This window comes from Malus sylvestris, chromosome 9 (assembly GCF_916048215.2).
Source record: "Malus sylvestris chromosome 9, drMalSylv7.2, whole genome shotgun sequence".
In the NCBI taxonomy this organism is placed as follows: domain Eukaryota; kingdom Viridiplantae; phylum Streptophyta; class Magnoliopsida; order Rosales; family Rosaceae; genus Malus; species Malus sylvestris.
The window spans coordinates 10,843,725-10,871,464 of record NC_062268.1 but is presented as its reverse complement, the minus strand read 5'-3'; the positions used below and the strand labels follow the sequence as shown (position 1 = coordinate 10,871,464).

Sequence of the window (27,740 nt, the reverse complement as noted above, 5' to 3'; positions counted from 1 at the left end):
CATACATGCATTAAAACTGATTTTATTCAAAAGCATTTTCAGAAGCACTAGCTTGGGTTTTTGTGTGCATGGAAAAACAATTTGATTACTACTGTTAGCTTGTGGTTCCAACAACATGGGTTTTTGAAAGAGAAAATATTGTTTTCATGTTGATTTCATTTGGATTTTAAGTTGAATATCAATTATGGAAATGTGCCTTGTGATTTTCGTAATTGATTGTTTTTCGAACAAACACTTCATCATATAAACATTCTGCATGATCGAGTTAGCATCCTGCAAAGTTCGAGGGAAAGGTGATTGACGGCTGCGTTAGTGTCGTGCCACTTTAACTCGAAGACTGAAGAAAGATCGAGTAGCAAAGCGCGGAGACAAAGCTGCCAACTGGTATGAGTGTATAGTTGATGAGTTTTGTGAGTCTTTATGTATTCTTTCTTTCTTAGTGCTTCCTGGCTTGGTAGCTCGAGGATTTTCCCAGTGGTGGGTTTTGCCTCGTAAAATCCTACATCTTGTGTGTGCTCTTTATATTCGTGCTGAATATTTGTGTGGGATTAAATTTGCATAACTAATTATTTTAAGTCATAATTTAAATTAGTATTAAGTTGAAATTTATTTATAGTCTAGATTAAATTGGTACCCATCCTAGGACTTTCACAAAGTGATCAAAGAGGACAAGAAAGAACTAGAAGCAAAATAATAATAATAATAATAATAATCCAAGTGCTTCATATTTAGCGGGTCACATGTGGGAGATCGACATATCGACAACTACATGGACTCACCCTACACATGAGGCCAAGGTACCCACCATCATTGCGCAAGGCCAAGGGGACCCACCCATCATGTTGCAGTACATTATGGGTCCGCTCTTTGGTTCTGATACCATATAGAATTATTAGAGAGACAGGCCAAATGTCTACTTCTAATAACATCAATATTGTTCTCAACTTGGTAATTACTACCTACACAATCCGTTAGGTGTGGAGTTTTATCACAAAATGCCTCAGTGTTAGATAAAGTGGGGTTGGGATATTTAAACTCTTCTTTTACAGAGATACGGTCAATGTGAGATATTTCAACAAATTTTCCATAAAATAACAAAAACAAATACTGTTTGTACCATACTTGACCAATCCCGAAACTACTGAGCATCGGTCAACATTATACCGTCAAGGATCCAGAAGAGTTTCCCTCCAACCAGGAGGCTAATCGCAGCGCGACACGTGTCGACATCAGAAGCCAATCATAGCGCGACACGTGTCAACATCAAAAGCCAATCACAACACGACACGTGTCAATGTCAGAATGAAACTAGAAACTCTCTTCTATAAATAGAGATCATTCTCTCACAATATTTCCTAATGTCATTTGTACTAAATCATTCACTAGTACTCACTAAAGGAGAGCTTGAACCTATGTACTTGTGTAAACCCTTCACAATTAATGAGAACTCCTCTACTCCGTGGATGTAGCCAATCTGGGTGAACCACGTATATCTTGTGTTTGCTTCCTTGTCCCTATCCATTTGCATACTTATCCACACTAGTGACCGGAGCAATCTAGCGAAGGTAACAAATTTAACACTTTCTGTTGTACCAAAGTCCTCACTGATTTTGTGCATCAACAAATACTATTATAAAGCATACACTTTTAGGTTTTTTCTTGCGGAAAGAGATCATCTTCGGATCTCTTCCATCAAAACCATCGGATCAAGTGATCCAGACCCTTAAAATTTGATTCAACGGCTAAAGTATTATAACTCTTAAAAGCCCCTGTTTTTAGGTTTAGTTGTTGAATCAAATTTCAAGGACTGGATCACTTGATTCGGTGATCTTGATGGAAGAGATCGAAAGATGATCTCTTTCCTTTTCTTGCCAAATACTGCCATAAGCTTGTTTAGCTTTCAAAATCAGTCTAGAATTCTAGTTTGAAGAGCTTGAGGTAACCTTGGTGTTTACGAAACGTTTGTTCACTAATCGTTTTCGCGAATTAGTTTGGTATGCTTTTTCTAGTCAGCGATCGATCTCTACTTCCTTAACTATTATGTCTTTGCAAGGCGTTTCTCCACTTTTGGCTATGACACCTTCTTTGTTTCAGTTTACTAGCAGCTTCCGCAGACAGGCTGCGTTGAAGTAAATATTGATGGTTCTTGTAACAATGGACGAGCTGGTTTTGGAGGGTCTTCCGTACAAGTGAAGGTTAGGTTCTTGGTTCTTTTACTACAAGTTTTGTGAGTCCAATTGTTGCAGAAATGTTAGCTTATTGAGGTGGTTCGAGTAGTTTTTGGGTTCGTGAATAGAAGCACCTTTGGATAGAAACAGATCCCACTATGGTTCTTCACTTCTTATCTAAGGCTCTAACTATTGTTGGTAAATTGTTGGTTGATTGGAATAATTGCTTATGGCCTCTTCGTCAAGTGGGTTTTATTCTACACATATATTTCTTTTGCGGGTATTTGCCTAGTCCTTGTTTGTTCTCTTTTTCTTCATTTTTATTAATAAAAACTAGTAGAGGGGGACATGGGGAGGGGTTCAGGTGCAACATTCATTTCTTTATTGTAGACGATCAAAGAGTTAATCTCATCTAATCAGTCCCTATTTGGTTAAAAAAAAAAAGTTCAAACATGTACTAAACTTGATTAGGGGTATTCTATTTGACGTTAAAACGTTTTTTTAATATTATGATTAAGTAAATCAATACCTTTTGCCTTTGGTAACCTTTGGCAAGTGAATTGATTTTAGTTGAAGAGGAAAATTATATTTGATTGACTTTAGTTGAAGAAGATAAATTGTTCATATTTAATCGTCTCATGTTAGAATAATTCTGATGTGATACCTATAATTTTGATACTCATTTATACTATATAGATATTTAATTTTTAAACGCACATTTATTCATCCAGTACATGTCGTGCACTTTTTTTACTTTGGTGAAGAGGGCGGGCAAAAGAGGTTGGAAAATGAAAGTAAAAAGTTCATGGAAACGGAAGCCTAGCAGACTACCAACCAACCAAAAAAAGGATAATCCCAATCCACAATTTAGGAGGGAAAATAACAGAGCAACTCACACACACCATAGCCATGGCCTCCTCTGCTCTTCCTCTTCCTCTCTCCACACCCTCCCCCACCGCTCAAACCACCACACCCACCGCCCCGGACCACCTCTCCTCCCCAATCCTCCTCCTCCCAAAGCTCAAAACCCCCACCATCCGCTCCCGCCTCAGCAAACTCTGCCAGGAAGGCCAACCCCACCTTGCCCGCCAACTGTTCGACACTTTGCCTCGCCCCTCCACCGTGCTCTGGAACACCATCATCATTGGATTCATCTGCAACAACATGCCCAATGAAAGCCTCTTGTTCTACTCCCAGATGAAATCCGCCTCTCCCGGCACCAAGGCCGACCCTTACACTTACTCTTCTACCCTCAAAGCCTGCGCGGACACGCGCAATTTCAAGATGGGTAAAGCCCTGCATTGCCATGTTATTCGGTGTCTTCCGAATCCCAGTAGGATTGTGTGCAATTCGCTTTTGAATATGTACTCTGCTTGTTATAATGACTTTCATTATTCACAGTACGATTTAGTGCGTAGGGTGTTTGATACGATGCGCAAGAGGAATGTGGTTGCTTGGAATACGCTGGTTTCTTGGTATGTTAAAACGGAAAGATATGCAGAAGCAGTGAAGCAGTTTAGGATGATGATGGGAATGAGAATAACACCGAGTGCTGTCAGTTTTGTCAATGTTTTCCCTGCGCTTTCCGCTATGGGAGACTATAAGAACGCGAATGTTCTACACGGTATGCTTCTTAGGTTGGGTGGGGAATATGTGACTGACTTGTTTGTTGTGAGCTCGGCAATATTTATGTATGCCGAGCTTGGTTGCCTTGAATATGCTAGGAAGATTTTTGACCATTGTTCGGAGAGAAATACAGAGATTTGGAACACTATGATCGGTGCATATGTTCAAAACAACCGTCCTATTGAAGCGATCGACCTCTTCTTTCAAGCTGTAAACTCAGAACTGGCTATTCTTGATGAGGTGACTTTCCTATCAGTTTTAACTGCATGTTCACAGATGCAACAGTTGGAATTAGCTGGACAGCTGCATGCTTTTATCATCAAGCATTTGAGATTGATGCCCGTTATTTTACTCAATGCGACTATCGTAATGTATTCAAGGTGCAATTCTGTTGACATGTCATTCAAAATTTTTCATAAGATGCCTGAGAGGGATGTTGTTTCATGGAATACGATGATTTCTGCATTCGTGCAAAATGGTTTAGATGATGAAGCTTTGATGCTTGTTTATGAGATGCAAAAGCAAAGGTTCATGATTGATTCGGTAACTGTAACTGCTCTACTTTCGGCTTCATCAAATCTTAGAAATCCAGATATTGGAAAGCAGACTCATGCTTATCTTATTAGGCATGACATACAATTTGAGGGGATGGAGAGTTATCTCATCGATATGTATGCTAAATCTGGCTCAGTAAGGATCGCAGAACGGGTTTTCAAAAAAGACTACAGCCGTGATAGAGATCAGGCTACTTGGAATTCTATGATTGCTGGGTACACACAGAATGGGCTATCTGAAGAAGCTTTCTTTGTCTTTAGGCAGATGCTTGAGCAAAATCTAATCCCAAATGCTGTGACCTTAGCATCGGTTCTCCCAGCTTGTAATATAGTGGGAAACATAGATATGGGTAAGCAACTCCATGGGTTCTCTATCCGCCACTACCTTGACCAAAACGTCTTCGTGGGATCTGCTCTAATTGACATGTATTCCAAATGTGGTGCAGTCACTTATGCTGAAAATGTTTTCGCTGGATCCCATGAGAAGAACTCTGTCACATATACCACAATGATACTGGGCTACGGTCAGCATGGAATGGGTGAGAGAGCTCTCTCTTTGTTTCACTCAATGCAGAAATCTGGCATTGCACCTGATGCCATAACCTTTGTTGCAGTCTTGTCTGCCTGCAGTTATGCTGGTTTGGTTAACGAAGGTCTTTCGATATATGATTCAATGAAAAGGGAATACAATATTAAACCACTAACGGCACACTATTGCTGTATAGCAGACATGTTAGGGAGGGTTGGGAGAATGGTTGAAGCCTACGAGTTTGTCAAAGGGTTGGGCGAAGAGGGTGATGCGATGGAAATTTGGGGCTCACTTCTTGGGGCGTGCAGAATTCATAAACATTTTGAATTGGGAAAGACTGTTGCTGGGAAATTGCTTGAACTAGAGGCAGCAAATGGCAAAACGGGCTACCATGTTTTACTCTCAAATATGTATGCCGAGGAAGGCAAGTGGGAAAACGTGGATAATGTGAGGAAACAAATGAGGGAAAAAGGTTTGAGGAAGGAGACTGGATGTAGTTGGATTGATATTAGCGGTTTTTTGAACTGTTTCACATCTAGGGACCAAAACCATCCTCAGGGTGATGAGATATATGATATATTGGAGGAATTGACTGTGAAGATGAAAGATACTGGTTATAGGCCATCTCTCAATTCTTCCTTAGATGCAATCTTGGAACCTTATGACTGATGAAGAATTCTTGAAAAAAGATCTTTTCCCAGCTTGTGGTGTCATTCAATGTGGTAAACTATTTTGACAAGTCTGCATGCAAATTATCCACCATTCGATGCTCGCATTGCAGCATCCGCAACTCCTTTGCAGGATCATAACAAGAACTATCCATCCATGGAAAACTGCCCTTCATGTAAGTTTATCGTTTGTGATTGTCGATCCAACTTTAATCGTCTATGATATGCATTTTCTCAAGATTCCTAAAAATACATAGTTAAGGACTGGATTAAAAGGGTGAATTTTCCTAAAACTAGACTGGCTGGTTTCTGGCAAGTCAGTGGGCATGTCTTTTTATTGAGTTTAGCTTCATCTTAGGTTTATGTGATGTATCGTGATGTTTGTATCTGCAGCTGGAATCTACTTTCTTGCTAATTTAGCTTTTGGTGCGGGTCAGCAGTTGTCTAAGTTATATTCTTTTTAGATGGCGCTTAAATCTGTCCCCATGGTCTTTGAGAGTGAACTTTGGACACTAGCGGTTGAGCCATAGCAAGTTAATAAGCTGCCATCTCAAAGACGCCTCGTACATATATTCAGGTCAGTTAAAAAAGCATGATTTCTGTATATAGTGTTGCGCATGGCCATGCTTAGTTAATGATACTTTGATCTTCATGGAATACCCTGCACGAGTAGTTTATTTTCTTCCATTTGGCTTACTCGTGGGTGACTCGTATTGTCGTATTATAATGGTTGATCCACTTAGAACTCTTGAAAATCTTAATGTTTTGTGCTCTGTCTCCCCATGAAGGCTATTATAAGCAATATTTATGTGGCTTTGCTGACTAATTGGCTATGGTTGAATTTGTTACTTAGCTTTAGATCACTCACGTCACCTATGTTTGTAAGGCTGGTATCTACTATCTGCCCATTCAATATGACTTCCTAAGGTACACTGATTTTCTTTTATTTGACTTCTCTAACACACTTGTTTATATGCATTTAATTGTGCACCGAGAGCCGCTAAGAAGTGGTTGAATAAGAGTCTATTTCTTGGTACTACACCCAAAGTAACTTGTGTTGTTCATCAGTGTATGGAAGCTTTGTATTGGCAGAGGCAAAACACTGATGAATATGTAATGATGTAGGACATAGTTCCTTTACTTTTGGTTCCACATTATGTAAGCTTGGGTGCATGTGGGATTTGGGTTTGTGAGATGTAAAACACTTTTGTAATCCCCTTTCTTATTACTGGAATTTCCTTGCCGTCTCCAAACTAAACGTAGGTTTATTCTCAACTACAGTATAAATCCTTGGGTTATTTGGATTTCAGTATTTATCAAACTTTGCCTTGCTTATGTATTGATCTCATATCTGTCGCTTTCATACAACAACCCAAATATGGAATATGCCATCTGGATTCTATATGGAAGTTGTGAAGCAGGCAATAATAATTTTTAGAATTGGTTGGGCAATAATAATTTAGGAAGGATGCTTGCTAAACTGGTAGTAAGTATATAAATGTGAATTTGCAGCATGGGATATATTTCCCATCAAGGCCATCGTAAATGTTTGCTATGGAGTTCAGTAATGTGTTCTCTGCAGTGGATAAGATAGAGAGTCATAAGGCCAGTATATCATATGTTACCTTGCAGTCTTATACTTTCCTGATATGTATATTGTTAAAGTGAACTACGTATATACGCTCTCACGTTACTGAGTCACATACAGTCATGAATGAGGAAAATATTAAACTTTTCGTTCTTTTGAAGGTTAAATTGGTTATAATTCTGTGAAAGAAAATCTGTAATTTGGTCATGTTACAGGGCACATGAGGAAACCGCATCTGGCCGCGGAAATCTCCATCAAAAACTAAAACAGACAGCTCCGTTGTGCCCTGCCCATTGAAGGGAAGTTCTAGTGCTGTAGCTGCAGACGGACATTTTCCTCTGTGCAGAAATGGGAGGAAGTCCTTTCACTAGGTATTCTTCTCTGTTTATTCTGTTCCACTTTCTTTTCCGAATCTCGTTGGGTTCTCTGATACAACACGTAAAAGCTCTAATTTTCATGATTATTTTATGATCCTATCGTTCTTTTTAATTTTTTATTACGATCCATATTCTTGTCAAACAAAAGGTTCATTTATATACAATAATCGGATTGTAGTATCTTCTACTAAGTTTTCGTTGCTGCCAAGACTTGAAAAAATGCTTTTGCTTATTTTAACTTTGTTGAGCCGTATGGAGATTTTCTTTTCCAACTTTCTACTTAAATATACTTTGGTGCTTCTCCTTTTTCCCTTACGGAAGAAACCGATTTCCTTACGTGCACCATATACACATAAACATCGTTATGTGTGTGGCAATGCAGGATTTATCACCTCAAAAGGTCACCAGCACTGTCGTTACTAAAAAGATAACATGAAAGCTTTGTACGTCCCTTCGTGGTTGGGCCAAGGGAAAGCTCCAAGAATTGTGAGTGGTTTATATTTGTTATATAAAACACCACAATCCATGTGCATGCTTCGATATGTATACACATACATACTTACGTGTAATATATATATATATATATATATATATATATATATATAGAGAGAGAGAGAGAGAGAGAGAGAGAGAGAGAGAGAGTTTTGATCCTATCTCACCATTCACTAGTGAACACTTAAACTTAGCACCGATAATCTGTAGTTATCTCCATCTCACTTATTTTTCCTCTCCAAAATGAAGGAAGCTGCAGAGCTAGTGTTCATTCCTGCCATAGGTATTGGCCATCTTGCGTCCTCGTTCGAGATCGCAAAGCTCTTAGTTGCTCGAGACGACCGGCTTTTCATCACAGTGCTCACCATGAAGCTGCCCTTGGAGTCCAACTTGAAGCTCAAGGGTGCTGACGACGCCGAACGTATCAGATTCATCAACCTCCCGGAGGAAGCCGTAGAGACGAAGGGTATTAAGACCAGCCTCTTCCTGAAGCTATTCGTTGAAAATCACAAACAACACGTCAGAGATGCAGTCGCGAAGCTCACTAGTGAGGCCCTTCAGTCTGATTGCAAGCCCAGGCTAGTCGGGTTTGTCATCGACATGTTCTGCACCACCATGATAGACGTGGCCAATGAGTTTGGGGTTCCTACCTACGTCTTCTTCACGTCCGGCGCAGGCTTTCTCGGGCTTGTGCTCCACCTCCAAACCCTTCATGACGAGCAGAACAAGGACTGCACTGAGCTGAAGGAATCGGATCCTGATTTGGTTTTGCCGTGTCTTGTCAACCCAATGCCTGCTAGAGTCTTGCCTGGCATGTATCTGGACAAGGATAGCGCCACAGAGTTCATCAACCATGCCAGAAGGTTCAGAGAAACCAAGGGGATTTTGGTAAACACCTTCATGGAGCTAGAATCCCACGGCCTCGGAGCTCTTACCGACTGCAAAACCCCGCCGCTGTACCCTGTAGGGCCCATACTGAACTTGAAGAGTGACCCTGAAGGCTCGGAGCTGGCCAAAAAGAAGGAAATTTTGGAGTGGCTTGATGATCAACCTCCTTTGTCGGTGGTGTTCCTGTGCTTTGGGAGCATGGGATGCTTTGGTGGGGACCAAGTGAAGGAGATAGCCGCCGCGCTTGAGCACAGCGGCCTCCGATTCTTGTGGTCCCTACGCCAGCCCCCGCCAAAGGGGGAGCTTCCATTCGCCAGTGATTATGCTGATCCCAGCGGAGTCCTGCCCCAAGGGTTCCTCGACCGCACGGCCGGGACAGGGAAGGTCATAGGATGGGCCCCGCAAGTTGCGGTCTTGGGCCATCCATCGGTGGGTGGGTTCGTGTCCCATTGCGGGTGGAATTCAACCCTAGAGAGTCTCTGGTACGGGGTGCCAGTTGCGGCTTGGCCAATGTACGCGGAGCAGCATTTGAATGCTTTTGAGCTGGTGAGGGAGTTGGGACTGGCGGTGGAGATTAAGATGGATTACAGGAGGGAAGGGGAGGTGGTGGTGAGGGCGGAGGAGATAGAGAGAGGGATAAGGGAGGTGATGGAGGTTGAGAGTGAGCAGAGGAAGAAGGTGCAGGAGATGAGTGAGAAGAGCAGGAGAGCGTTGATGGATGGTGGTTCCTCACACTCATCATTGGGCCGTCTCATTGATCAGATCTTCATGTGATTAATTAGTGCAGCTTAATTATCTTGTTAGCATAATAACAAATCAAAAGTCCAATGATTTCTTAGTATGCAATGTACGTATGAGTCTCTATGGATCTTTTGTTGCTTGAAGGTGTAAAAAAAGGCTCACCAGTCACACTTCTAAAAAAGTTCCCCTTTTTTATTAATTTGATAGCGATTGGCTTTTGCTAATCTCTAATTCATCATCTTTCATCTTTATACTTTCATGTTACACATATGATCAAGAGAAATGTCAAGGGAACTCTTTAAAAAATAGGATCTTTTAAGAACTTGTTACGTACCTCACAATTTAAGTTAATTTTCATAACATTATAAGGTATTATGTAAAAAATACGAGATGTCAAAGAGGTTACAAAGTCTTATGTTTAAGATAATTCTCTTGATATTTTTCCATGTGGCTAATACAAAGAACTAAAACGAAGCTAATCAAACATCGGAACTCTCAACTTATATGTACTTCTATTGTTTTAGTCACGCATACATGATGAGCAGTTTTTAATTTCCATGTCAATCGACGTGCACATTATCGGGAGCAATTTCCACGTGGCAAGGGTGTAAGTTTAAAAATCAGAGTGCGGAAATCACTAACATAGTTAGATACCACGTGGCAAGGGAGTCATAAATATGCATGCTCCGTTGTTGACTCAAACCTGCTGATGTGTATATAAGTTATAACTACAAAAGAGTCATCTTTTTCCTCTTCTCCTTTTATATATTATTTTTTCTCTTATTACAATTATAAAAAAATCAATATTGAATTTTCTCTTCTTCTATTCTCATTTTTTTCGTTTTCTCCTCTTACATATTATTTTTTATTTTATTATATTTCTAAAAAAATTAATATTAAATGTTAACATAATTAAATCGTAATCCTCCTGTAGAAGAAGAGGAAAAGGAATATAGATTATGAGGTGAAAGGTGCAAGCGAGGTCAGCTTTCGGAATCTGTCTTTTTCTTCAGCCGCAGCCTGCAGTATTCTTGTCGGCTACGACTCCCCCAGGTCAAAAAGCAAATTTGTTCTTTCACAGCTCAGGTCATTGTGTCTTTCTTTATTAATTCCATTTAAAATATTGGAAATGTATATAAGAAAAATATTGAACGAAGAAGAATAAGCTCGTGGAAGTGAGGATGGAGAAATAAAGCATATTAAAAAGAAAAAAGTTGCCTAAAAATGAATTCAACTTAAGTCCGTTTGATTGACGAGTAATGTTAGAAATATTATGTTTTATGTAACTATTAAAAAAATGATTATTAGTCAATTCGTACTACGGTTTAGTGATATTCTTCTTTATTTATAAGTGATAGCTTTTATATTCGATTATCGCTAAAGATAAATTTGAACTATAATATTGATAGTCTATTGTGAACTTTAAGCCCACTCTTTCTCCCCTTTAATGTAGATAATAACGTTGGTTCATAAAAAAAATAATAAAAAAGTAATTATTAGGGTACACCTCTATTATATAAGTCCTACTACAGGTCGTCGATTTATTTTCGAGTTTTTATTTATAATTTGGATAGTCTTAAAATATATATTATGTAGTTGGATTTCAAAACGAAAGAACTCTCCCGTTCTATCCAACATTTACAGAATTTATCGTATTATTTTATTAATAATTTTTCTCGAATATTCACACAACTTATCTATTCCCGTGATCACTACTCCAATTTCTCTTCGTATTATGACTGCCTAAATTTGTGGCCAAGAGGCATGCATGATGAAACTTTCTCTGACCCCCAAAGGTCCTTTTCTTGGTTTTCAAGTCTTTGTTATAAATATCCTGCGAATTAACTAAACAATTTAACCAATGCCAGCAAAGGCATGAGATCATCACCTCCATCATTTACATCTATAATGTGTGTGTGTGAGTATATATTTATCTGTGTGTATATATATATAGTATATACATACACAGACACACATCTAAAGAAAAGAAGCTTGTACATCAATCAGCTAATTAAATTTTCATTTCCTCCAAAGCTATCAAACTCCTAATAAATTTCCAAATGAAGCAACCAACGAAACTCGTCTTCATCCCCTCTGCCGGCACCGGCCACCTCATCTCGGCCGTGGAGATGGCAAAGCTCCTTGTCTCTCGAGACGAGAAACTCTTCATCACAGTCCTCATCATGAAGCTCCCCTTCGAATCCAAGGGTACAGAGGCCTACATATCCTCCCTCCAATCCTCTCCCGTGTTGTCACGTGTCAACTTCATCACCCTCCCACAGGCCGCCTCCGACATCGACACGCGCAAAAGTCCCAACGCCTTCCGCAGCCAATTCATCGAGAGCCACAAACCCTACGTCAAAGATGCTGTCTCCAAACTCGCCGAGTCAGAGTCCGAGTCGACTCGGGTTGCCGGGTTTGTCATCGACATGTTTTGCACGACAATGATCGACGTGGCCAATGATTTCGGAGTTCCTACGTACATGTTCTTCACTTCGCCGGCCGGGTTTCTCGGGCTGGTACTTAATATCCAAACGATTCGCGACGTGTATGGCAAGCACGTAAGCGAGTTCAAGGGCTCGGATGCTGAGTTGACACTGCCAACTTTTGTCGACTCGGTTCCGGCTGGAGTTTTGCCAAGCGTCCTTTTGGACAAGGATGGTGCGAAAGCTTTCCTTGGCTATGCCAACAGGTTTAGAGAACTCAAGGGTATTCTGATAAATACGTTCGTTGAGTTGGAATCACACGCCCTTGATTCACTTTCTGATGGTAAGACCCCACCTGTGTACCCTGTGGGACCTATTCTGAACCTAAAGAGCAGTGAAACCGAAGTGGGTTCGAAGCAGGCTCAGCAGAAGTCGGATATATTGGAGTGGCTAGATGACCAGCCCGATTCATCTGTGGTGTTCCTGTGCTTTGGGAGCATGGGAAGCTTTGGTGAGGACCAGGTGAGGGAGATAGCATCGGGGCTGGAGCAGAGCGGGCATCGCTTCTTGTGGTCGCTGCGCCAGCCCCCACCAAAGGGGATTATCGCTTCCCCTAGTGACTATTCGGATCCTAAGGCAGTCCTACCTGAAGGATTCCTCGATCGGACAGCTGGGATTGGGAAGGTCATAGGTTGGGCTCCGCAAGTGGCGATCCTAGCCCACCCGGCCGTCGGAGGGTTCGTGTCCCATTGCGGGTGGAATTCCACGTTGGAGAGCCTATGGTTTGGCGTGCCGGTCGCCGCTTGGCCGGTGTACGCGGAGCAACAACTAAATGCATTTGAGTTGGTGAGGGAATTAGGATTGGCCGTGGAAGTTAATATGGAGTATAGGAGGGACTTGTACGGTGAGTACCCAAATGTTGTGAAGGCACATGAACTAGAGCGAGGGATAAAGGAGTTGATGGAGAAGGATAGTGATGTGAGGAAGAGGGTGAAGGACATGAGTGAGAAGAGCAAGAAAGCCCTGATGGTTGGTGGCTCCTCTTACAATTCATTGGGACGTTTTCTTGATCAAATTTCCCTATGATTTGTCAAAGATTATGATCATTCTCAAGGAGAAATTTGGAAATTCAAAGGGTTAAATTTTTCTTGGAAAATATGTTGTCTTTTATTTTTACTAGCCTTCATGCACACACTTGTGCAGAAGACATTTTTTGAATCACGGCGTATTGCGCGTGATTTACACATTGTAAACGTAATTATATGCGTGAATTGACAAACGGAAAGTCAAATATTTGAAATAAATAAATAATCTTAGATCTTGCTAGAAAAAACCCCTCACAAACCAATCAAAGCAGTTGAATTTACATTTAGAATAGAAAAAAATAATATTTAATGAACAACTGATTGAATCACATTATTGCTAACCCATTGTGAGGCTAAGCTCACCCATTCTCCTTTAGTGAAGATAATATCGTTTGTTCAATAAAAAAAATCATTTGACAACTAATTTCATCACATTATTATGCGCGTGCGAAAGACTTTTTTTATAACAGGCATTACACACATCTTAAGATGTTTTGAACGTATTTAAAAATAGAGAAAATAATATTTAATGAATAATTGATTGAATCATTATTGCTAACTTATTATGAGGTACTAATTTAAAAAAAAAAAAAGTTGTACAAAAAGAATTAATTATTTAAAAAAAATACTATTAAAATGATGAAAATACCCCTGCATTATTTTGGGTTGCTTTTGAAATTTTTTTTTTTTTTCGTAGCATTTTTGGCTAAATTTTTTTTTGTGAAACTTGTGATCCCAAAAAAAGTTATTGGCTTTATATATAAAGATGTATAAAGATTTTTTATATTTTGCTATTGTATTACGCGTATTAAGATATTTTTTTGTATTGTTACATGTATTTTTTATTGGACAAGGATTGTCTGCCCTTCCACTTTCGGTGCCCTCCCGTGCCCTCCTGTTTGTGTGGTTACAGTTAAGCTACGTTAACATTTTATATTACTATTCAATTTTGTCTTATTATCTCTATAAAAAAAATATAAAATATTGACGTGACTTAACCGTGATTACACAAAACAGGAATGCATGGGAGGGCACCAGAAGTGGAAGGGCAGACAATCATTGTCCCTTTTTATTGCTTCAATATCTCTGACGCCTTTGAACATATTGTCATATTCATTCGGTCGGTTCGTATATTTTCTAAACAATCGTGTCACACATGTTACACCAGCTGTTGACAAATCATAACGACTTTTCTAATTGAAATGGTACAAGCCTGAAAAGATTGCAAAATTACTTCTTGTGTAGTTAATGACTTCTTCAAATTCTTCCAATTAATTAAATTGATTTGCCGAGGTTTCAACGCTAGACCTAGTTAATGTCGTTTTTCGTTAAAAATGAATAATACCAGGAGTGTCGTTAAAACTCCCAATTTTATTGGTTTTCTGTGAATGAAATCTTGTTGAAGAATCATTCCATATTGGAAACTCTATGTATTAAATTACGTGTATTGAATGACTTCACTTTTTGCATCATAATTTTTTTGGATAGAATTCAACATATGTTGGACTATGCATGTAATTAAGTTGAGAAAGTTTTATTTGTAATTAGTAGTTGGCCGCTTGCCTGACTCTGATGTATTGGTATCACTGCGGGTTTCCCTTGACCCGACATGACCTTATTGCCGTTTCAATTGTGAACAAACCCTGACCCCAACATTTCATTGTGAACAAGATTCTGATTCGATGATGAATCTTTCATTGCTTTACAAAACGAAAAGGTTATCAATGTCGAATTGGTTGCACTTATGGTCCACTAAATATGGTTTTAAAGGATGTAATCTTAGAGTAAAAACTTGATAGATCATAATTTACAACTTATATTAAATAAATTCACTCTTAATACACAGAGGCCTCCTATGGTAAGAACAACACATGCCAGACTCCTCCTCCCCTCCCCATCCTATCGTCCAAACATGATCGGATATCCTCAAATGAACAATACATGTCAGATTTTATGTTGATTAAACTAGAACAACATTGGTGTGCTAAGTAATTGAAATCTTGACTGAATGTGCGTGCATCGGGTCGGTTTTCAATTGTTCAACTTTCTACTCAAGACAATATGAAACATATGGTAAGTGCTGAGTACCAAAATAAAAAAAGTAAAACTTAATTGGTAGTGCTAATCCATAGATATATGTTTTCAATTCCTACTCTTTGACCTACTTATACATAATGGCAAAGCAATTGCATAGTGGACTACAAATACTAGTGGAACCAAAATCAAATTTGATACCTTTTTAATTATGTGGCTTGATTTCCAAGTATTTCCCAATATTATACTCGTGTCGGGGCCTGAAACTGGATTGAGAACAGTGAAATTGCCGTGAAAAGCCTCGTTTGGTAGGAAGCTCGCTGCACCAACGCCCAAATGAAAGTTAGGGTTTTGTTTCTGGGGTCGAGGTGAGTCAGGTGGTGGTGGTGGTGGATGGTGTCAGAAAGTGCAGGAACGGCGAGATCGCCGTCTTGAGCTCAGGGAAGAAGACGACGTTCATTCGGGTGGAAATGAAAGTTGGGGTGACGCTGAGTTGTTTTCTAGTGGTGGGTGGCTTCGATTCGCTGGAAAAACTCTCGAGTAGGCGTCGAAAAAGGCTGCAGGAAACGGGTTTGAAGTCGGTTCGCTCTAGGGTAAACGGGTCACGTCCGGGTCAGCTGTCCACTTCAGTTTCCACATATTTTGACTTGCTATTTATAGCAAGTCTAAAATTACTATTTGAACCCGACTTATGTTGCTTGTAATTTCTTAGTTATGGTCCACTTCACAAACAATTTTTGCCTATGCACCCGTGGAATCGAACTCTATTAAAAAACATTAAGGATGACCCTAAAAGGTCTACATATTTTAAATAGGTACTTTGGATGCGGTCCCTAACTATCAATGTTCTTTGATTGAAACCTTTGTGATTTTTAGTTTTTGATCGAAGTCCCTGACAGTAATGTAATAATGTATTTCTATATAAGTTATTATATTTTTAACTTAAAAATAAAATTTGTAGTTATTTATATTAATGAGATTTAAAATAAAACCCATAATCTATGGGATTAAAAATATTAAAAATAAATTATACTCTCCAATATATTGTGTGTATCCATATATATATATATATATATATATATATATATATATATATATATATTATACATGAGTACGTTCATAAAAAATACTAACAAAAAATTATTGTACCAAAACATGGGTACATTTTTCAAAAAGACAAAAAAAGAAGAATATATTAGGCTTAATAACATTATTAAATTTCTTCTATTAAACTTGATATAATACATTTTCAAATCAACGAAATAGAATATACCCATATAAGTTTTAAAATGGATTAGAGAAAATATTGAATGAATTTTATATAAAAAAAATGGGTACATTGTGTATTAAAAAAAGGGTACATTTTTCATATAACAAATTAGTACATATTGTGTATTAAAAAAAAGGGTACATTTTTCATATAACAAATTGGTACATATCAATTTTTTTTTTTTTGTAAAAATGTAATGGGTACAAACTTATTCTAATTTTATTTTTTATATTTTGAAAATGTTTGAATTGAAAATTAATTAGGATTTTAATAAGGGTGTGAGTATTAAAACTCTAAATCAATTACTAATTTTTATTATAAAAATTATGTAACTTACATGTAATTCATTAATATATTAATGATAAAGACTTTGATCAAAATCTAAAAACTAAAAAAGTCTTAATCAATGAATATTAGAAACTAGGGACTGGACACTAATTTTTTCTATTTTAAATAACTATTTACGAAAATTCAAAATTTATAGCTAAGTAACTAAAACTCTAAAATTAACGAAAATAAAGTAATTTTGTGTATACCTAAGATTAATTAGTGACATCTGGGAATCAGATTTCACACTCCAAGTTGGAAAGCCTATGGTTTGGCGTGCCGGTCGCGATGTGGCCATTGTACGAGGCTAAGAGCATCTTCAAAAGAGATGTCAAATTTTGAACATAAAATTAAAATTTGACAGCCTATGTGGCATTTTGACATCTTTTAAAGTTTTTATTGTCCACCCAATAAGTCAAATTAAATTATTATTTTATTATATTATAAAATAAACGATTAAATTAATAAAAACTTAATTGCGACATTAATTGCAAAATGGTACCGTTTCCCTTATATATTAATCAGGCGGTGTTAAAAAGAAAAGAGGGGTCAACAACAACATGAATGATGATTAAATCAATAAAAAATTAATAAAAAGCATTAATAATTAATTTTGAAGCTGCTGTTAAATTTGACAACAACTCTCTTGCTGCCAATCTATGTTATCGTCACGTAGGATTTGACATTTCGGTTGGAGACCACTTGGTCTTTTTTTACTATTATAACTTAAGTGGACATTTTGATATCTCTTTTGGAGATGCTCTAACAATGCATTTGAGTTGGACAGGGAATTGGGATTGGCCGAGGAAATTAATATCTAGTACAGGAAGGACTTTTACGGTGAGAGTCCGAATGTTAAGGCACATGAACAGGAGCGTAGGATAAAGGAGATGATGGAGAAGGATAGTGACGTGAGGAAGAGGTTGAAGGACATGGTGAGGAGCAAGAAACCCTTGATGGTTGATTGTTCCCCTTACAATTCTTTCGGACGTTTTGTTGATCAAATTTCCCCTTTGATTTGTAAAGATTATTGATCATTCTTAAGGAGAACTTTGAAAATTCAAAAAGTTTAAGAAAATTTTCTAGGAAAATTTGTTATTTTTTATTTGTGTTGTTTACATGTCACTATTAGTCTACTAGCATTAAAATACTGTGTTGTCATATACATTTGGTCGGTTCATATAATTCTGAAACAATTATGTCACGCTGCATCTTACACCAGTAGTTTGACAAATCCCAACCACTTTTCTAATTGAGATGGTACAAGCGTGAAAGATGGATTGCAAAATGACTTCTTGTTTAGTTAATGACTTCGTCAACTCTTCCACGTAATTAGTCTGCTTTGCAGATTTAGTTAACGAATTCTTTTACGTGAACCGTTACTTAACAACTAATGAAAATGATTTGCCGATTTCACAGTTTACTTCTTTCATTAATGAACTATTATTTGCTTTTTGGGTTACAATTGTGAGTTTCAACACTAGACATGGTTTACTCGTGCCTATTATTTTACACTCACAATTGGGCTGATTTGATTGGCTTCCCATGAATGAAATCTTGTTGAAGAATGTAATTCCGCATCAGAAACTCTACATATTAAATTACGTGTATTGAATGACTTCATTTCTTACAACAAAATATTTTGTGATGAAATTTAACATATGACTGATTGTGCATGTAACTAAGTTGAGAAAATTTCGTTTTGTGATTAGTATAATGGCTGCTTACCCCGCTCTGACGTCTTGATATCGGACTATACTACTGCTCCAATTGTTAACAAACCCAACCCCAGCATTCTAATTGTGAACAAGATTCTAATTCGATGATGAATCTTTCGTTGCTTTTGAGAAAAGAAGAAGAAAAGATTACCACTGTATAGAACATGGTGTGCTTAGTAACTGAAATCTTGACCGCGTGTGAACCATGTCGGTTTTCAATTCTTCAACATTCTACTCAAGGCAATATGAAACGTAAGTACCAAAATAAAAAGTGAAACTTAATTGGTGGTACTTATCCATAGACTACGACCTGATTTGGTACTGAGGTGATTCTGAAAAAAATAGGTATAAAAAAAAGCTAAGAGCTTTTTTGTGTTTGATAAACATTCAACTTCAGTTTTTTTTCATAGTTTTTGGTAAAAAAAGCCAAAAACACAAAGCTGCAAAACCCAGCTTTGAAAAACCGATTTTTTTTCACATCTGTTTTATATAAAATTTTACCAAGCACTAAAATTTTACAAAAAAGTTTACCAAACACTCTGCTGCTTTATTTCATGGCTGCTTATTCTCACAGAACAACATAAATAATTTTTTTTCAAAGCACAACAATATCAAACCAGCCCTACACTAGTGGTGGAACCAAAATAAAATTTGACAACCTTTTGTTTTATCTTCTTGCTATTGATGTCCAAGTCTTTCCAGTCTGAAAAGTAATTAAGATCTTGACTTGTAGGAAATTCAGAACTATGAGCGAAGGCATGACATCATACCATTCTACTATAAAATGAAAGAGTTTTTCTAAATAAAACAGCTCAGCTATTCATTGCCATTTCTCAAAAGATGAAGAGACCATCACAACTAGTGTTCGTTCCCGCCCCAGGCATCATCGGCCACATGGTACCAACGGTCGAGATGGCAAAGCAACTCGTTGCTCGGGACGACCAACTGTTTATCACAGTCCTCGTCATGAAGCTTCCCTACGCCCAACCATTCACCAACACTGATTCTTCAATCTCTCACCGCATCGACTTCGTCAACCTCCCAGAAGCCCAACCGGACAAACAAGACACTGTCCCCAATCCCGGGTCCTTCTTAAGAATGCTCGTCGAAAATCACACATCTCACGTCAGAGACGCCGTTATCAACTTACTCCCCGAGTCAGATCAGTCTGAGTCGACGTCGAAGCCTCGGCTTGCCGGGTTCGTGCTCGACATGTTTTGCGCAAGCCTAATGGACGTGGCCAACGAATTTAAGGTTCCCTCCTACCTGTTCTTCACCTCCAACGCTTCGACTCTCGCACTTATGTTCCATTTTCAATCGCTTCGTGACGAGGGGGGAATAGATATAACTGAGTTGACGAGCTCAACCGCTGAGTTGGCCGTCCCGAGTTTCATCAACCCTTACCCTGCCTCTGTCTTGCCTGGTTCGTTTCTGGACAAGGAGAGCACCAAAACAATCCTCGACTCCGTCAACAGGTTTAAACAAACCAAGGGTATTTTGGTTAATACATTCATGGAGCTAGAATCGCATGCTCTTCATTATCTTGATTCTGGTGATAAAATCCCACCGGTGTATCCGATGGGACCCTTATTGAACCTCAAAAGTAGTGATGAAGATAAGGTCTCGGATATCTTGAGGTGGCTTGATGATCAGCCTCCTTTCTCGGTGGTGTTCCTGTGTTTTGGAAGCATGGGAAGTTTCGGTGAGGCCCAGGTGAATGAGATAGCGTGCGCGCTAGAGCACAGCGGACATCGGTTTTTGTGGTCCCTACGCCGGCCCCCACCTAAAGGCAAGAGAGATATGCCAAGTGACTACGAGGATCTAAAGGCAGTCTTGCCCGAAGGGTTTCTTGATCGGACGGCTACGGTTGGGAAGGTGATTGGTTGGGCCCCGCAAGCGGCCATTCTAGGCCATCCGGCAACCGGAGCGTTTGTATCACATTGCGGGTGGAATTCTACGTTGGAAAGCTTATGGAATGGCGTGCCGATTGCCGCATGGCCAATGTACGCGGAGCAAAACCTGAATGCCTTTCAGTTGGTGGTGGAGTTGGGATTGGCAGTGGAGATTAAGATGGATTATAGGAAGGACAGCGACGTGGTGGTGAGTTCAGAAGACATAGAAAGAGGGATAAGGCAAGTGATGGAGCTTGACAGTGATGTAAGGAAAAGAGTGAAGGAGATGAGTGAAAAGAGCAAGAAAGCCTTGGTGGATGGTGGTTCTTCTTACTCTTCATTAGGGCGTTTTATTGATCAAATTTAATTGGGTTGGGGGGCTTTTATATTCTCCTCGCTTATTTTTACGTTATGTAATTTGCAACGTTTGTATTGTAAGTTTTCCATTAATACATAGTTCAACGTATAAAAGGTCGTACCCAGTGCACAAGGCTCCCGCTTTACGCAGGGTCTGGGAGAGGTGAATGTCGGCTAGCCTTACCCCCATTTATGGAGAGGCTGCTCCCAAGTCTCGAACCCGAGACCTACCGCTCATGGGCGAAGGCACTTTCCATTAATACATAGTTCAACGTATCAAATCTTAAAATCTTGTGGTGACATTTTCTCTTCTTTGAAAATCTAACTTGCTTACGAATGTGTGAACAAGTAATCCTGATGTCGAGATTTTCAGAAAATGGCCCTGTACTGATCAACTCAGCTGGTATGTGCACCTAATGCATGCCTAAAAATTTATATTGACATCATTTTCAATATAGAGTTTTTACTAATAATAATGAAAGCTCCAGATGACCAACTCTTCATTACATGCTGTGAGCATTGCCAACCACTAACTTATTCATAGACATGTACTAACACTCAATCAATTTATTTTGGGCAGATAAATCTACATTCTTCTGCTCTATATGGTGTTTGTTGTAAACTTGTAATCCATCGATCCTATGCGCGAGAATATATATACACTTCCCCATTTCTGGACCTCATATATATGTAGATAAGTCTTGTGTTCGTGGTTGTGTGGTATCCAAGGAATCACGAGAGACCTAAGTTCACCGATACGAGCTGTCTATTTCATCAGCCATTATACACTATACACTACCAAAACAAATAGTCACAGCTAGCCCCACTCTTTCTCTACGCATGTGATTAAATCCTCTGCGTTCATCTTATGTGTGGTTTTTTTGTGGTCTCTATATAGTCTTCTACTTACGTCTTGTAATAAATTATGGTGACTTTTCCCGCCAACTGTTCGACACTTTGCCTGGCCCCTCCACCGTGCTCTGGAACACCATCATCATTGGATTCATCTGCAACAACATGGCCAATGAAGCCCTCTTGTTCTACTCCCAGATGAAATCCGCCTCTCCCGGCACCAAGGCCGACCCTTACACTTACTCTTCTACCCTCAAAGCCTGCACCGACACGCGTAATTTCAAGATGGGTAAAGCCCTGCATTGCCATGTTCTACGGTGTCTTCCGAACCCCAGTAGGATTGTGTGCAATTCGCTTTTGAATATGTACTCTGCTTGTTATTATGACTTTGATTATTCACAGTATGATTTAGTGCGTAGAGTGTTTGATACAATGCGCAAGAGGAATGTGGTTGCTTGGAATACGCTGGTTTCTTGGTATGTTAAAACGGAAAGATATGCAGAAGCAGTGAAGCAGTTTAGGATGATGATGGGAATGAGAATAACACCGAGTGCTGTCAGTTTTGTCAATGTTTTCCCTGCACTTTCCGCTATGGGAGACTATACAGTATGCTTCTTAGGTTGGGTGGGGAATACGTGACTGACTTGTTTGTTGTGAGCTCGGCAATATTTATGTATGCCGAGCTTGGTTGCCTTGAATATGCTAGGAAGATTTTTGACCTTTGTTCGGAGAGAAATACAGAGATTTGGAACACTATGATCGGTGCATATGTTCAAAACAACCGTCCTATTGAAGCGATCGACCTCTTCTTTCAAGCTGTAAACTCAGAACTGGCTATTCTCGATGAGGTGACTTTCCTATCAGTTTTAACTGCATGTTCACAGATGCAACAGTTGGAATTAGCTGGACAGCTGCATGCTTTTATCATCAAGCATTTGAGATTGATGCCCGTTATTTTACTCAATGCGACCATCGTAATGTATTCAAGGTGCAATTCTGTTGACATGTCATTCAAAATTTTTCATAAGATGCCTGAGAGGGATGTTGTTTCATGGAATACTATTATTTCTGCATTCGTGCAAAATGGTTTAGATGATGAAGCTTTGATGCTTGTTTATGAGATGCAAAAGCAAAGGTTCATGATTGATTCGGTAACTGTAACTGCTCTACTTTCGGCTTCATCAAATCTTAGAAATCCAGATATTGGAAAGCAGACTCATGCTTATCTTATTAGGCATGACATACAATTTGAGGGGATGGACAGTTATCTCATCGATATGTATGCTAAATCTGGCTCAGTAAGGATCGCAGAACGGGTTTTCAAAAAAGACTACGGCCGTGATAGAGATCAGGCTACTTGGAATTCTATGATTGCTGGGTACACACAGAATGGGCTATCTGAAGAAGCTTTCTTTGTCTTTAGGCAGATGCTTGAGCAAAATCTAATCCCAAATGCTGTGACCTTAGCATCGGTTCTCCCAGCTTGTAATATAGTGGGAAACATAGATATGGGTAAGCAACTCCATGGGTTCTCTATCCGCCACTACCTTGACCAAAACGTCTTCGTGGGATCTGCTCTAATTGACATGTATTCCAAATGTGGTGCAGTCACTTATGCTGAAAATGTTTTCGCTGGATCCCATGAGAAGAACTCTGTCACATATACCACAATGATACTGGGCTACGGTCAGCATGGAATGGGTGAGAGAGCTCTCTCTTTGTTTCACTCAATGCAGAAATCTGGCATTGCACCTGATGCCATAACCTTTGTTGCAGTCTTGTCTGCCTGCAGTTATGCTGGTTTGGTTAACGAAGGTCTTTCGATATATGATTCAATGAAAAGGGAATACAATATTAAACCACTAACGGCACACTATTGCTGTATAGCAGACATGTTAGGGAGGGTTGGGAGAATGGTCGAAGCCTACGAGTTTGTCAAAGGGTTGGGCGAAGAGGGTGATGCGATGGAAATTTGGGGCTCACTTCTTGGGGCGTGTAGAATTCATAAACATTTCAAATTTTGAGGAAGGAGACTGGATGTAGTTGGATTGATATTAGCGGTTTTTTGAACTGTTTCGTATCTAGGAACCAAAACCATCCTCAGGGTGATGAGATATATGATATATTGGAGGAATTGACTGTGAAGATGAAAGATACTGGTTATAGGTAGGGATGGGTAATAGTTATGCGAGCGGGTAACCACGGTTATTTTACCCATAACTGTTTATGTTCATACCCGCATAACCGTTTACCCGTTGGGTAATTACATAAATGGTTATACCCATAACCATAACCGTTTATAAACGGTTATCCATACCCATAACCATGTACCCATTTACCCATAACCATTTACCCATTTAACCATAACCATAACCATTTACCTGTTTACCTATTTTTTCGCCCGTTTATCCTCTTTTTACCCATTTACCTTTTTTTCGCCCGTCTACATTATTTTTTTTAACAATTTGAAAATTACAAAAGAAAAATTTGTCATAATTTTTATTTTCTGACAATTAAACACCGTTATAAGTACATTTTAGCATACATTTCCCTATTTTAATCATTTAAGTCCTCATATAATTCCACTAATTGAAATAATAGTTTACAAACGATATTTTTCTGTATAGCAACCAATCAGTTTTTTTTATTCTGAATAGCAACCAATAAATTATGGAAGTTCAAGAACTTGAGAAAATTGAGCCTAAAGGAAGAGTAAAAGTAGAGCTTTTTTATTTCTGAATTCCCGAATGATTTTTAAAGCAACAGACCCTATAGCAACAGCTCATAAATCTGTGTTTCTGATAACAAAAAACAACCATACGAAACCAACCAAAACTATATACACCATGTTTAACAGACCCATCACCGGTTATAACTGGACGCTTTTTCTTTGTCCTCAATACAGGACATGTTCTAACATGTGAAAGTAAAGATGAAGTACCAACAGTGGAGCCCGATGCTAGCCTAGCTTTACAATGGTTACAGACAGCCTTCACCTCCCCACAAAAACTTTTTTCCTCAAAATGCTGCCAGACAACTGAGGTTCTTTTTCTCTTCCTACCAGTGTCATCAAAGCTTGATTCACTTAGGTCCAATTCTTGATCAAGATTAATTGGTTCAATATCTTGATTCTCGCTTTGAGTCTCCATCTTTGAACTAGTTGAAACAGTTGGATACAAGTTCAGAATATAAAAGAAAAACAGGATATCAATTGAACAAAAGAACACTATACTGTCATAATTGGGGGTTCTGGTTCATGAATTTATTTATTTTTAGGACTGCTGGATAATTGGATTTCTTAGGTGTCCTTATGACAACTTTCAGTCTCATAAGTGAACCCTCCCTTCTAACTTTATTAACACAAGTTATCCTCGGACAACTGTGTCCTACATTCCGTTTAAAGCAAACAAAGTCGTCAAAACATCGCCACAAGCCAAACAAAAATCTTCGACATTTTGGATGCCAAGAGCAAAAAATCATAACACACTCGGTCTGAACATAATAATAAGGACATCTCTACAACAGTACATGGTAATCTTGGCACACAAACAAAAGTGACAGCAGGCTTACTGGAATATTAAATAAAATCATGCCAAGAACATGATCCACAGTACGAAAAATGGGGTCTACCGCTATGTCGTGGTCTTCTAAAGTAGCGATTTAAAAACTCACACACATAAAATCGACATGAAAAAGGTTAAAAGCATAAAGGCAAAAGAGTAAACAATGTCAGTAACAGGAGATGATAGAGAGAATAAACCCCACAGCTCTCGGCTAGTGGCGGAGTTCTCTGGTTTTCTCAGCCAAAAATTATGAACATCATACAGATGAAACGACAACAGACACCGAAATAGGAAAACATAACTGAGAAAGCATTATCATTTACTGTTTCGATTAGCATACTTAATCCTGCCCAGAGAGTTCAGAACTAGCACAAACAAAACAAGAGTCAAATAAATAATAAATGATAAATATTAAAACTAACAATTCTTGAATTCTCTCTAGAAACCCACCTCCTCTCCCTTTGAATTTGAATCAAATATGCCTTTGGAGATGGATGTCAACTAAAACACATTAGAAATCCCAAATTCGGCTAAAAGTAAAACTAGTTCATTCATTTAATACGAGTCTGGAGTCTTATAAAACTGAGTTTTCAGCAACGCCTTAGATTCTTCGATATTACACTATGCAAAATTGTTGCATAAGATGAATACATCAAAAAGAAACCAAATTGACTGAGAAATTATATGTGCAACTTAATACGAAAAACCCACATCAAAAATCCGAAATTCCTCTAAAAGTAAACTTAGTTAATTCATTTCTAATAAAAGTCTGAAGTCTTGTAAAACTGAGATTTCAGTAACACCTTAGATTCTTCGATAGTATGCTATGCAAAACATTGTTGTATAAGATGAAACAGCAAAAAGAAACCAAAATGATACGTAACTGAACCACTCCACTTAAATACGAAAACCCACATCAGAAATCCCGAAATTGCAAAGACCCAAATCCTAATTTCGAATTACAACTCACAAATCCACAAACCCTAAATCTCACATTACAGCAAAAAGTTCTTAGTCATTTAAATTTCACAAACCCTAAATCTCAAACCCTAAATTACTAACTAATTAATTACTTTCCGAATTCTAAGGACGGATAAACAGATTAAAATTTTCAACAAGAGTATAATTCATAGCAAAAACCGAGGAAAAGGAAAGAAGCTTACAAATCACTCTGGTGCTTGAGCTTCCAAAACACTGAATAATTCCAAGGCGAATTGCTGCAGAGGCTCTTCAGCAACTGCCTCAGAGCGAGAGCGATGGAGAGAGAGCGAGCGGCGGAGAGAGAGAGCGAAGGAGAGAGAGAGAGTGACGAAGTCGAGAGGCGGAGAGAGAGAGAGGCGTAGAGAGAGAGCGACGGAGAGAGAGGCGCAGAGAGAGAGCGACGGAGAGAGAGGCACAGAGAGAGAGCGACGGAGAGAGAGAGTTACGAAGTCGAGAGGCGGAGAGAGAGAGGGACGGAGAGAGAGAGTGACAGAGTTGTAATTTATTCTCTGAGGGTTTTTAATTTTTTTTTAAATTTTACATATATTAAATTAAATGGGTAAATGGATACCCGTTATAACCATGAATATTACCCATAATCGATGGATACCCGTTATAACCGCGGATAATACCCATAACCGGCCATTTAAATTTCATGGATAAACGGTTATACCCATAACCGTTTATTTGTCTAAATGGTTACCCATAACCATAACCGTCAACTTTAAATGGGCGGGTAACCAGTTACCCATACCCATGGGTATTTTGCCCATCCCTAGTTATAGGCCTTCTCTCAATTCTTCCTTAGATGCAATCTTGGAACCTTATGACTGATGAAGAATTCTTGAAAAAAGATCTTTTCCCAGCTTGTGGTGTCATTCAATGTGGTAAACTATTTTGACAAGTCTGCATGCAAATTATCCACCATTCGATGCTCGCATTGCAGCATCCGCAACTCCTTTGCAGGATCGTAACAAGAACTATCTATCCATGGAAAACTGCCCTTCATGTAAGTTTCTCGTTTGTGATTGTCGATCCAACTTTAATCGTCTATGATATGCATTTTCTCAAGATTCCTAAAAATACATAGTTAAGGACTGGATTAAAAGGGGGAATTTTCCTAAAACTAGACTGGCTGGTTTCTGGCAAGTCAGTGGGCATGTCTTTGAGTTTAGCTTCATCTTAGGTTTATGTGATGTATCGTGATGTTTGTATCTGCAGCTGGAATCTACTTTCTTGCAAATTTAGCTTTTGGTGCAGGATGGGATATATTGCAGCATGGGATATATTTCCCATCAAGGCCATCATAAATGTTTGCTATGTAGTTCAGTAATGTGTTCTCTGCAGTGGATAAGATAGAGAGTCATAAGGCCAGTATATCATATGTTACCTTGCAGTCTTATACTTTCCTGATATGTATATTGTTAAAGTGAACTACGTATATACGCTCTCACGTTACTGAGTCACACACAGTCATGAATGAGGAAAATATTAAACTTTTCGTTCTTTTGAAGGTTAAATTGGTTATAATTCTGTGAAAGAAAATCTGTAATTTGGTCATGTTACAGGGCACATGAGGAAACCGCATCTGGCCGCGGAAATCT

At 38.8% G+C, this 27,740-nt stretch overlaps 4 protein-coding genes and 1 pseudogene across 13 annotated transcripts; all 5 read left to right on the top strand.

Annotated features, from left to right (window-relative positions):
- The first annotated feature begins 20 nt into the window (after positions 1 to 20).
- LOC126582369 (pentatricopeptide repeat-containing protein At3g22150, chloroplastic-like) lies at positions 21 to 27,740 on the top strand. Of its 10 annotated transcripts, none has more exons than XM_050246505.1 (5): positions 21 to 384; positions 2,095 to 5,721; positions 6,010 to 6,122; positions 7,349 to 7,504; positions 7,893 to 8,245. In XM_050246505.1, the coding sequence occupies exon 2, from the start codon at positions 3,078 to 3,080 to the stop codon at positions 5,544 to 5,546; it is 2,469 nt and encodes an 822-aa protein (XP_050102462.1). In that variant the 5' UTR covers positions 21 to 384; positions 2,095 to 3,077; the 3' UTR covers positions 5,547 to 5,721; positions 6,010 to 6,122; positions 7,349 to 7,504; positions 7,893 to 8,245. The 10 variants fall into 10 exon arrangements, with proteins under 10 accessions (XP_050102462.1, XP_050102463.1, XP_050102469.1 ...); XM_050246506.1 differs by lacking the exon at positions 21 to 384 and adding an exon at positions 1,932 to 1,994; XM_050246512.1 differs by lacking the exon at positions 21 to 384 and having other exon boundaries at positions 2,051 to 5,403; positions 5,659 to 5,721.
- LOC126582382 (UDP-glycosyltransferase 71A16-like) lies at positions 8,246 to 9,732 on the top strand. The gene has a single exon (XM_050246527.1). It carries the CDS (start codon positions 8,246 to 8,248, stop codon positions 9,662 to 9,664), a length of 1,419 nt encoding a protein of 472 aa, XP_050102484.1. The 3' UTR covers positions 9,665 to 9,732.
- Positions 11,584 to 13,390, top strand: LOC126582380 (putative UDP-glucose flavonoid 3-O-glucosyltransferase 3). The gene has a single exon (XM_050246525.1). The coding sequence runs from the start codon at positions 11,692 to 11,694 to the stop codon at positions 13,141 to 13,143; it is 1,452 nt and encodes a 483-aa protein (XP_050102482.1). The 5' UTR covers positions 11,584 to 11,691; the 3' UTR covers positions 13,144 to 13,390.
- Positions 19,313 to 20,854, top strand: LOC126582381 (UDP-glycosyltransferase 71A15-like). Its single transcript, XM_050246526.1, has one exon. It carries the CDS (start codon positions 19,332 to 19,334, stop codon positions 20,748 to 20,750), a length of 1,419 nt encoding a protein of 472 aa, XP_050102483.1. The 5' UTR covers positions 19,313 to 19,331; the 3' UTR covers positions 20,751 to 20,854.
- LOC126582371 (pentatricopeptide repeat-containing protein At3g22150, chloroplastic-like) lies at positions 21,667 to 27,145 on the top strand (annotated as a pseudogene).

Coding starts and splice junctions, on each gene's coding strand:
- LOC126582369 (XM_050246509.1), top strand. CDS start 3,078: ATGGCCTCCTCTGCTCTTCCTCTTCCTCTCTCCACACCCTCCCCCACC.
- LOC126582382 (XM_050246527.1), top strand. CDS start 8,246: ATGAAGGAAGCTGCAGAGCTAGTGTTCATTCCTGCCATAGGTATTGGC.
- LOC126582380 (XM_050246525.1), top strand. CDS start 11,692: ATGAAGCAACCAACGAAACTCGTCTTCATCCCCTCTGCCGGCACCGGC.
- LOC126582381 (XM_050246526.1), top strand. CDS start 19,332: ATGAAGAGACCATCACAACTAGTGTTCGTTCCCGCCCCAGGCATCATC.